The sequence below is a fragment of the Rhinoraja longicauda genome, chromosome 35 (assembly GCF_053455715.1).
Source record: "Rhinoraja longicauda isolate Sanriku21f chromosome 35, sRhiLon1.1, whole genome shotgun sequence".
Classification (NCBI taxonomy): domain Eukaryota; kingdom Metazoa; phylum Chordata; class Chondrichthyes; order Rajiformes; family Arhynchobatidae; genus Rhinoraja; species Rhinoraja longicauda.
Window position 1 is genome coordinate 18,766,056 of NC_135987.1, and position 11,682 is coordinate 18,777,737.

The window sequence follows — 11,682 nt, forward strand, 5'->3', positions numbered from 1 at the left end:
GGAATGGAAGGTCAGGGCTTTGCCATCTGTCAGAGATTGTCCCAGCAGGTTCATGGCTGGGGTTTGCACTGGGCTTCTGTCCAACATGTTTCCCTTTACAACAATGCATAAAGTAAGCACAAGGTTAATCTGTACGTCAGCAAAACCCAAGCCAATATTTTTAAAAAAAGATTTAGAGAGTCAGGGGAGAGGGAGACATAAAGATATGGAAGGGTAAGGTGTGAAAACGAGAGATCAAAGGGGATGGGGTTCAAGGAAAATGTAGAATGGATTATTGTTAGCTGGGGGGGGGAGGTGACACAAGGCCTTTTGTTTTATTTGATAACATCTAACTGTGTTTCCTCTTTCAGAAAGAAGATGAAATTGAGGTGCTGGTCAGCATTTCTGATGGTGTTAATAAAGTAAGATTTCTGACATATGAAGTAGAACTACTTATGACACAAGAGCATAAGAAATATGAGAGTCAGCCAAATGCTGCCTAAGATATGCATCATCTCATATCTGCAAAGTCTCAGCCCATTTTGCCAACATTGATGTCACCCTGTCATCTAATTCTCTCCTCCACACTGACATCAATTCCACCGGTCTGAAGAAGGGTCTCGACCTGAAACGTCGCCCATTCCTTCTCTCCAGAGATGCTGCCTGTCCCGCTCAGTTACTCCAGCATTTTGTGTCCACCACCAAACTTTGTGTCATCTGCAATTTTATGAACACATTTTGGAAATACATGTAACTAAGGCTTTTCACTGCACCTCCGTACATGTGACAATAAATTAAACCAACTTTACGCTTATAGGTTGTCGAAACAGTTCGGATACTTGTCACAGATGCTAATGATGAGAGTCCAGAGTTTATTAAGACACCTTACATCATTAATGTACCTGAGGTAAGATGCTGTTCAAAGTTTGGGATTCCTCAGTTAGAAGAGGACAAGTATTTATTACAAAGGCGTTTGACAATTAATGCTTATTGTTTCCGGGCCTGGACAGAACGCACCACCTGGAGCCAGTATCTTCAAGGTTTCTGCAGTGGACAAAGACAATGGATCTGGTGGCAGTGTCACCTACTTTCTTCAGGTTGGTCTTTCTAACAAAGGGGCTGCAATGAATTAAAAGAAATGTAAGGAGGGAGCTGGTCAAATGTACCCTAGGTCACTGTGGGAAGTTGTGGAAGGAATTTCCACCCTGAGAATAATGTGTACAGTTCAGGAGTAGGCCATTCGGCCCTTCGAGCCAGCACCACCATTCAATATGATCATGGCTAATCATCCTAAATCAGTACCCTGTTCCTGTTTTCTCTCCATATCCCTTGATTCCGTTAGCCCAAAGAGCTAAATCCAACTCTCTTGAAAACATGAGAGAAAAGGTGGGCCTGCTAGAGGAAGGTTGTCATTCAGGGAGTGGTTGAAATGTGGAACGACCTACCAGAGAAGTGGTAGAAATGGATGCCATTACAGCATTTAAAAGATATTTGACCAGGTATAGAAAAAGTTTGAAGGGATACGTCAAATGCAGGTAAATAGAACTAGCTTAGATGCATATGTTCACAAATTCTAGGAGCAGAATTAGGCCATTCAGCCCATCAAGTCTGCTCCGCTATTCAATCATGGCTAATCTTTCTTTCATAGAAACATAGAGAATAGGTGCAGGAATAGAACATTCGGCCCTTCGAGCCATCACCGCCATTCAATGTGATCATGGCAGATCATCCAAAATCAGCACCCTGTTCCTGCTTTCTCCCCATACCCCCTGACTCCATTAGCCCCAGGAGTTATATCTAAATCTCTCTTGAAAACATCCAGTGAATTGGCCTCCACTGCCTTCTGTGGCAGAGAATTCCCTCTCAACCCCATTCTCCTGTCTTCTCATAATTCCTGACACCCGCACTGAACAAGAATCCGTCAATCTCCAGCTTAAAAATATCCATTGACTTTTACATTTTTAATATATGTCATATTTTTAATGAAGGAATTTTGGCAACCAATATACCAACCAATATACCAACCAATATACCAACCAATAAACCAATAAACTTCCAGACAAAATAATGTGATAAAGATTTGGTTTTTTTTGGAGATGTTGATTGAGGGCAGGTTTTGTCTCTCGTTTTCAAAATGGTGTCCGGTGATCTTTAATGTCAGCATTATTGAAAAATGGGATCTTAGTTTAACATCTCAACTGGAAAGCCTCATCTACAAAACCATGGAGATAAGAGAAACTGGAGAACCTGGAATCTTGAGCAGAACGTAAAGCGCTGGAGGAACTCAGCGGGTCGGGCAGCATCTGGGGGGGAGGTATTGGATGGGTGATGTTTCTGGTCAGGCCGCTTCTTCAGAAGAAGGCTTCCAACCTGAAACGTCACCTGTCAAATTCCCTCCAAAGATGCTGCTTGGCCCATTGAGTTCCTCCAGTACTTTCTGTTTTGTTATTTACAAAAACATGGCTCTCATTTTATAATTTTCTATACCAACATTTTTGTTTCCACTAAATTAAAAGCAAGAAACAAGAGGCTTAAATAAAACCAGAAGATAAGGACAGATATTCAGCAGATGAGGCAGCAACTGTGAGAGAAAACGGAGTTTGTACATTCTCCCCGTGACTGCGTAGGTTTTCTCCGAGATCTTCCGTTTCCTCCCACTCCAAAGACGTACAGGTTTCTAGGTTAATTGGCTTGAGTTTATATACTTGGTATAAGTGTAAATTGTCCCTAGTGTGTAAAGGGTAGTGTTAATGTGCGGGGATCGTTGGTCGGTGCGGACTCGGTGGGCTGAAGGGCCCTTTTCTTCGCTGTATCTATAAACAAAAAAGTAAAACTAAAAGCAGATGAGCTAAACATTGTGGATGTCTTACAGTAGATGATACAACCTGCAACAATGAACCTGTTTCACTCTCTCTGCACAGATGCTGCCCAATCTACTAAGCATTTCCAGTATTCTCTGGTTTCTGATGTTTCATGATGTTACATAATAATTGTTTCTTGTCAATGTTAAGCACTTGGTCTTGTTCTTAAAGATATCACTTCCTGCTCTTCACCGAAGACTTTAGATGTTCGTTGTTTGATCTGCTCTCTAAGTTTATTTCCTCCCCTTGCTTTGACTCCTATCAGAACATGCGCAAAAGCAAATTTTCCGTTGACCGATACAGTGGAGTTATTCGAATAAAGCCGAGCGCAACCTTAGATTTCGAGAAATCCAGGGCTCATTTTGTCACTGTGATCACAAAGGTAAGCCGACAACTTTACAGCAGGTGGGGAAAATAAGACTCAGGGAAATCCCAATTTCTGCACGGGAATGCATTTTTATTTCACCTTTCTCACAGGATGGTGGGGGGAAACACAAAGGAAAGTATCAGATCTGCTCATCAACTGCCACAGTAACAATTAACATTGAAGATGTCCAGGACACCCCTCCTGTATTCACTGGCACCCCATATTTTGGATATGTGGATGAAGACACAGAGCCTGTAAGTTATTGTTTTTTCCCAATCGCACCACTTTTATTCCTTCATTCTTAGGATGTAGGTTGTCCATTCCTAACTGAGCCGGAGAAGATGAGTTGTCTTCTTGAGCCACAGTTACGTTTGGAAGTGAGTTCCAGGATTTAGCCCCAATGACGTTGAGCCAAAGGTGATATATTTCCTAACCGAGCTGGGTTTGCTCTTTCAGTTTCATTTATTGTCACGTGTACCGGGGTACAGTGAAAAGCTTTTGCTTCGATTCAAAGATACAGCAGGAAAACAGGCCCTTCGGCCCACCAAGTCAACGCCAGCCAACAGTTCACACTAGTTAGAAACATAGAAAATAGGTGCAGGAGTAGGCCATTCGGCCCTTCAAGCCTGCACCGCCATTCAATATGATCATGGCTGATCATCCAGCTCAGTAACCTGTACCTGCCTTCTCTCCATACCCCCTGATCCCTTTAGCCACAAGGGCCACATCTAACTCCCTCTTAAATATAGCCAATGAACTGGCCTCAACTACCTTCTGTGGCAGAGAATTCCACAGATTCACCACTCTCTGTGTGAAGAAATGTTTTCTCATCTCGGTCCTAAAAGACTTCCCCCTTATCCTTAAGCTGTGACCCCTGGTTCTGGACTTCCCCAACATCGGGAACAATCTTCCCGCATCTAGCCTCTCCAACCCCTTAAGAATTTTATATGTTCTATGCTGTCCCACTTTCACATCCAGCGGCCAATTAACCTACAAACCAGCACGTGTTTGATATGTGGGAGAAAACCGTATTGCGTAGAAGAAACCCATGTGGTCACAGGGAGAACGTGCAAACTCTACATACAGTGCATCCAAGGTCAGGATCGAACACGGGTATCTGAGGCTATGAGACAGCAGGCCTAGCAGCTGATTCACTGTACCACCTTGAGGTGGTGATGTTGTTCCCATGTGCCTGCTATCCTTATCCTTGAAGGGAAAGATTGGGTGGTGCTATTGTAGTAACCTGGGGAACTGCAGTGTATTCTGTAGATGCTACTCACTGTAATCACACTGTGGAGTCGTAAGCAGTTTACATAGTTCGATTTTACTTCCAGGGTTCAGAAATATTTAGTGCGGTGGCTTACGATGGAGACAGGGGGATCCCGAACCCGATCCGTTACTCGATTGCACATGGTAAGGGAATATCACAAGAGAAATATCTCTATTGTTGTTTCTGTTGTAAGCCCTGGCTGGTAGGCACAAAATGCTGGAGTAACTCAGCGGGTCAGGCATCATCTCGGGAGAGAAGGAATGGGTGACGTTTGCATCTCCAGGTTTTTTTTCCTACACGTCAGCCTTTTAGACCCAGCCAACTGGGTCATGTCTACAGTCACAATATTCAGAAATGTTGGGTTTTCTTTTCCTTTTTGGACTTCATGGAGTCATGGAATGGGTCAGCAATGTGGCCTTTTTGGTGAATGAATCCTGAGTTTGAAAACAATGACTTGTGAGTGCCCTCAACCAGAGATAGGGAATATTGACAGGGATATAAATTTAATTGTAAAAAAATTTACAACAAATTTCATGATAACATCGGTAATTATTACAACATTTAACAGACACTTGGACAGGTACATGGATAGGAAAGGGTTAGATGGACATGGGCCAAATGTGGAACTAGATTTGTTGATGCATCTTGGTCGGCGTGGGCAAGTTGGGCTTCATGTTATAGAGTGATAGAGTCACGGAGTCATACATCGTGGAAACAGGCCTTCAGCTCAACTTGCCCATGCCGACCAACCTGCCCCATCCACACTAGTTCCACCCGCCTCTGCTTGGCCTATAGTCCTCTAAATCTATCCTATCCATGTACCTGTCCCAATGTCTCTTAAACTTTATGATAGAACCTGCCTCAACCACCTCCTCCGGCAGCTCATTCCATATACCCACCACCCTCTGTGTACAAAAGCTGCCCCCCAGGTTCCTACTAAATCTTTCACCTTTCATCTTTAACCTATGTTTCCTGGTTTTCGATTCCCCTACACTGGGCAAAAGATTAAGTGCATCTACCCGATCTATTCTCCTCATGATCTTATACATCTCTATATACAGTCTGTTGCTCTTACAGTGTATATACCTCACACCGCATCCTCCTGTGCTCTAAGTAATAAAGTCCTAGCCTGCTCGACCTCTTCCCTTAGCTCAGGCCTCGAGTCCTGGCAACATCCTTGTAAATCTAAATTGTTGTATGACTGTAAAGTATGAAACATGGATTTTTCCTGAATTGGGGACACTTACTTTTGATCTTGTTATCAGGCAACGATGGATCCTTTGAAATAAATGATACAAGTGGGATCATCACTCTTCTGCAAAGTACAGAACATCTTCAGAAGGATGTTTACAAACTATTAGTTCAGGTGAGTAGGAATAGGTTTATTCACAAAATGCTGGAGTAACTCAGCAGGTCAGGCAGCATCTCGGGAGAGAAGGAATGGGTGACGTTCCAGGTCGAGACCCTTCTTCAGACTGATGTCGGGGGTGGGACAACTTTGTCCCACCCCCGACATCAGTCTGAAGAAGGGTCTCGACCCGAAACGTCACCCATTCCTTCTCTCCCGAGATGCTGCCTGACCTGCTGAGTTACTCCAGCATTTTGTGAATAAATCGATTTGTACCAGCATCTGCAGTTATTTTCTTATACTATGAGTAGGAATAGGAACTGATGGTCAACCTGAGACACTGTTTGCCCTTATATTTAATGCCTCAACCGGTTGTATGTAATGTTCTGTCTCGCTTTTTCATAAAGATATCTGGGTGTCTGTGAGGTGATTGCATGAGTTGGCATCTCAAGTGGAAAACGCATGTGTATAAACTATGAATTAGGAAATTAGGTGCCCACAGTTCTAGATTGTCCCTCCCATTTACATTGACAAGAGCAAATGTCCAGCATAGTTCAAGCCCTTTCTGACAATCACCTTATGGTATTGGCATCATGTTCAGCACAGACATAGAGTCATACAGCACGGAAACAGGCACGTTGGCCCAACACATCCCTGCCTCATCTAAGCTAGTCTCATGTGTCTGCATTTGGCCCATATCCCCCTATTACCTTTCCTATCCATGTAGCTGTCCAAATGTCTTTAACATAAATTGTGGGCCAAAGAGTCTGTTCGTGTGCTGCACAGTTCTATGATCCATCTTCACTGTTTAATGTTCTAGCACCTGAGGCAGGTGGGCACAAATTGGTTATATCATCTATTATTCCATCCCACAGTCCTACATCCACCGGCAATCGCAGACAGTGTTATTCAAAAACAACAAAAAAACGATCGCCCAGATGTAATTCATGAAGTATATTCCCTGTGTTTTGCACAAGGCTTCAGAAGTCAGCCCTGAGGTTGACATGCTGGCGTTTATGACAGCCATGGTGACAATCCAAGTGGTGGACCTCAACAACCATCGGCCCACCTTCTACGGCGAGCACGGACCCCAGTCGCAATTCGAGATCACACTGCTGGAGCACCCACCAGAGGGAGAGATACTACGTGGACTGAAAATAACAGTGAACGACTCTGATCAGGTTGGCCTACTTGTTTTACAGCCAAGTGAAATGCACCCTGTCACTGACTAAGCCATCACCAGCAACACTGAATGAAAGCCTCATTTGTGGAGGTCTGCAGAGTAATTTTTTGTCTAAACTTATGCAACAGCTAGCTTAGAAACATAGAAACATAGAAAATAGGTGCAGGAGTAGGCCATTTGGCCCTTCGAGCCTGCACTGCCATTCAATATGATCATGGCTGATCATCCAGCTCAGTAACCTGTACCTGCCTTCTCTCCATACCCCCTGATCCCTTTAGCCACAAGGGCCACATCTAACTCCCTCTTAAATATAGCCAATGAACTGGCCTCAACTACCTTCTGTGGCAGAGAATTCCATAGACTCACCACTCCCTGTGTGAAGAAATGTTTTCTCATCTCGGTCCTAAAAGACTTCCCCCTTATCCTTAAGCTGTGACCCCTGGTTCTGGACTTCCCCAACATCGGGAACAATCTTCCCGCATCTAGCCTCTCCAACCCCTTAAGAATTTTATATGTTTCTATAAGATCCTATAAGCTTGAACTTATTTCATGGATATATTGCCATCTACTGGTTTAAATTTTTATTTTGCATTCCTCTGTTATTCAATGACTGATGTAAATGCAGTATAGGTTTATTGTTTTACATTGAAAGGGCCAGATTATCTCAGTCACTTCATTCTCCTACTGTTGAGAATGCTCACTAGTAAGTTATCAATCGTAACTTCACAATCAGTGCTAAAATTGCCTCATTTACAGATTAGATACAGATAGAACATAGAAACATAGAAGAATAGGTCCAGGAGTATGCCATTCAGCCCTTCGAACCGATTAGATCAGTTATAGATTAGGGATATAAGTTGTGAACAAGGGTATCCAATACTCTTAATATTTCTCTGCAAATCTTCAAATTTTAAATAAAATAAAATGTGCCCATTTGGGTTTGCATCAACCAAATAGACATTCATGCACAGAAGATCACCACAATATCAAAGCTGGCTAAAACAGCAATTTATTCCAATTCCATTTCCAATTCTTTGTCTGGAGCCCTGAAGATTAGGGATCGCTGGTCGGCACGGACCCGGTGGGCCGAAGGGCCTGTTTTCATGATGTATCTCTAAACTAAACTAAAACGTTTCTGGTGCCGCCAAAGTTACAAAAGTTTCCCCGAACTGTCCTATCTTCTGCCATTCTGTCTAGTCTTCTCAAATATACCATAATTACATCTCACCCCAATATCCCCAGTTCAAAAAAAAAACATCCTTAGCCAACCCGATCTTTCCTTTTATTCACGATTTTCCATTCCTGATAGTATCATCCACATTCTCTCCCACGCAATCAGTTGTAAAATCTGTTCAGCATGAACCACTGAGGCCAACACTGTTTCAATGATGTATGATTCACCAACAGCGAGAAATTGAATTACAGTATGTTGGCAAGTTAATTGAAAATGTTGCACTGAAGATTTCCTTGTTTGACTCAACAATAGCAACTCTATGGACAATAGATATCTGGTTTAGATTTGCCATTTTAAATTCTTTTAACGGACATTCAGCTTGAGAGGTGAATCTTGAATTGTTAGTGTGATAAAAAGACATTATGATAGTCAACCCCTTTCATATATATGAAACAGACTCAGTGTTCTAGATTCTTCGATACCAAGGCAATTAAAGCACATAGAATCAGACAGGGACATAGAGTTAGTAAAGACTGGAGCTCCTGTTTATCCTGCTCCTCCTAATTCTTAACCAAACCATTTTACTGAACTATTTATCAATTCTCACAAATATTAGATATAATCACATTTACCATGGCACCTCCTAGCAGTTTTGATTGAACTCGTGTAGAGACCTTGAACATTTTCTTCCATTCCAAGGAAGCAATGCTAGAAAAGATTTTGCCAAACATCTTCCTAGGAACAGGATCTCTGCACCATTTAATGGAGAGCAAACACATCTGTAATAAATCTTTATTTCTGCGTCAGGGGGCAAACGCACAATTTACCCTCGTGTTGGTGGGCGCTGGTGGACGATTCCGAGTCATTCCCCAAACGGTCCTGAGTGAAGCCCAAGTCACACTAATAGTGGAGAACTCGACCGCCATTGACTACGAGAAATCCCAAATGTTTACTTTTCAGGTATGTGAGTCTCGAGATCTCTGTTGAATGTAAACATGGAGTGTTTCAGTTATAAGGGGAGAATGGGGAGGCTGGGACTGCTTCTCCTGGAAGAGAAGAGGGGGGAGGAGGGGGATAGATGAGGGTATGGGGAGAATAAAATGGGATTAGCATCGGTTTAGTAAAATGAGTACTTGATAGTCAAACAGGGACTCAGTGGCCCAAGGGCCTGTGTCACTACTGTGTAATTCTAAATTCCATAATACCTCTTTGACTTCCTTCTGCAATAGTTTACTTTAATTTAGTTTAGTGTAGTTTAGTTTAGTTTGGTTTAATTTACTTTGGTTTGGTGTAGTTTATTGTCAGGTGTACCGAGGTACAGCGAAAGGCTTTTTTGTTCTTTTCACTGGACCTCAATGTAACCCTTCTGTAATTCCCTGGACTGCTCTTGTCAACGTGATCTTCAGTGAACATGCTTCTCTCCTCCTCTCAGCTCCTTGCTGTTGAATCGGATACACCAGAACGGTTCAATTCGACAGCCGACATTATCGTTCACATCGTGGACACCAACGACAACACTCCCAAATTCACATCGGAATTCTACGTCGCGCGGATTCCTGAAAACTCACCAGGGGGTTCTCCTGTTATCTGTGTCTCAGTAAGTCTGTGTTTATGCTGCATTCTTGAACACCTCTCTTGTACATAAACTGATAGCTCTGCAGTTGAAAGCCAGCTAAACCGTACCGAATTTACCTCGTTGTGGCACTTTCTGCACGCTATTTATTTTCTCTTTTGCACAACCTGTGTATTTATGTGTATTCATGAGTGATATGATCTGCCTGGATAATGAGCAAAACCTCTCAGTGCACTTCCCTAACTAACATCCCACTTTGTACATACATGTTCACCCAAAACCCTGTGACCTGTGCCTTAACTTCCCCTCAGCTTCATTCATCAATCCTGCCTGTGCTTTTTGATCCACTCGGTTGATTGCCTTGGGACATAACGTAAATGTTGGGAGCAGCTATCAAAAGCACATTGTTATGAACGCTGGGTCATAGAGTCACAGAGTGATACAGTGTGGAAACAGGCCCTTCGGCCCAACTTGCCCACACCGTCCAACATGTCCCAGCTACACTAGTCCTACCTGCCTGCGTTTGGTCCATATCCCTGCAAACTTGTCCCATCCATGTACCTGTCTAACTGTTTCTTAAACGTTGGGATAGTCCCAGCCTCAACTACCTCCTATGGCAGCTTGTTCCATACACCCATCACCCTTTGTGTGAAAAAGTTACCCCTCAGATTCCTATTAAATATTTTCCCCTTCACCTTAAGCCTATGTCCTCTGGTCCTCGATTCCTCTACGCTGGGCAAGAGTCTCTGTGTATCTACCCAATCTATTTTTCTCATAATTTTATACACCTCTATAAGATCACCCCTCATCCTTCTGCGCTCCAGGGACTAGAACCCCAGCCTACTCAACCTCTCCCTATAGCTCACACCCTCTAGTCCTGGCAACATCCTTGTAAATCTTCTCTGTGCCATTTCCAGCTGGGTCTCTTTCCCCAGTCCCTGAGTTACAGATACTGCCGCGCAGCAAGGAAGCCTTGGTGATCTTATGTTGAAACAGTGCTAAAAAAGTAATGACACAAAGTGCTGAAATAACTCAGCGGGTCAGGCAGCATCTCTGGAGAAAAGGAATATCTGACGATTCGGGTCGGAACCCTTCTTCAGAATCTTCAAACCCTTCTGCTCAAGAACTAATTCCTCGTTTCACCAACTATTTACTTCTTGTTCTTGGGTTGTCAATATCATTGGCTAGATTAGTTTAGTTTAGTTTAGTTTAGAGATACAGTGCGGAAACGGGCCCTTTGGCCCATTGAGTCCGCACCGACCAGCGATCCCCGCACATTGACACTATTCTACACACACTAGGGACAATTTTTACATTTTGACCAAGTCAATTAACCTACAAACCTGTACGTCTTTGGAGTGTGGGAGGAAACCGAAGATCTCGGAGGAAACCCACGCAGGTCACGGGGAGAACGTACAAACTCTGCACAGACAGCAACTGTGGTCTGGATCGAACCCGGGTCTCTGGCGCTGTAAGGCAGCTGTGCCACGTTGCCACCCCAATTTCGCAAAGTATTGCCTATCCCTCATTGCTCGGAGGCAGTCTGAGGCAACCATGTGGTATAACAGGAGCAGCAAGTAGACTAGACCAGATAGCTGTGGCAGGTTTCCATCCCTGAGGTGTTTATACCCAACAACACAACAGGTATCGAGATTATTGTCTGGGTATAGCTACAAATTGCCCAATTTTCTTTTGGTGAAGTTTAAATGTTTGACTTCTGCGTTCTTAATCCAGCAACATATAAACATGATAGACACAAAATGCTGGAGTAACTCAGCGGGCGGGACAGGCAGCATCTCTGGAGAGAAGGAACAGGTGACCTATTGGATGGAGACCCTTCTTTAGACCTTCAACATTTTGCAAGCTCAGCATTTTTGTGATTACGTAGCCTCAAGCAGGTGTGTGAGAAAGAGAGAGCCTCAAGCAT

At 43.4% G+C, this 11,682-nt stretch overlaps 1 protein-coding gene across 4 annotated transcripts in view; it reads left to right on the forward strand.

Moving 5' to 3' along the window:
* cdhr1a (cadherin-related family member 1a) overlaps nucleotides 1–11,682 on the forward strand; it is a 67,676-nt gene that overhangs the window by 36,538 nt on the left and 19,456 nt on the right. For 3 of the 4 annotated variants that reach the window (XM_078428663.1, XM_078428664.1, XM_078428662.1), the window contains 10 exons: nucleotides 351–401; nucleotides 797–886; nucleotides 990–1,076; nucleotides 3,106–3,222; nucleotides 3,318–3,461; nucleotides 4,542–4,620; nucleotides 5,743–5,843; nucleotides 6,803–7,006; nucleotides 8,990–9,142; nucleotides 9,615–9,779. In XM_078428663.1, the coding sequence (XP_078284789.1) occupies nucleotides 351–401; nucleotides 797–886; nucleotides 990–1,076; nucleotides 3,106–3,222; nucleotides 3,318–3,461; nucleotides 4,542–4,620; nucleotides 5,743–5,843; nucleotides 6,803–7,006; nucleotides 8,990–9,142; nucleotides 9,615–9,779 (1,191 nt within the window). The remainder of the gene's footprint in view (nucleotides 1–350; nucleotides 402–796; nucleotides 887–989; nucleotides 1,077–3,105; nucleotides 3,223–3,317; nucleotides 3,462–4,541; nucleotides 4,621–5,742; nucleotides 5,844–6,802; nucleotides 7,007–8,989; nucleotides 9,143–9,614; nucleotides 9,780–11,682) is intronic. The other variant, XM_078428665.1, reaches the window with a different exon arrangement.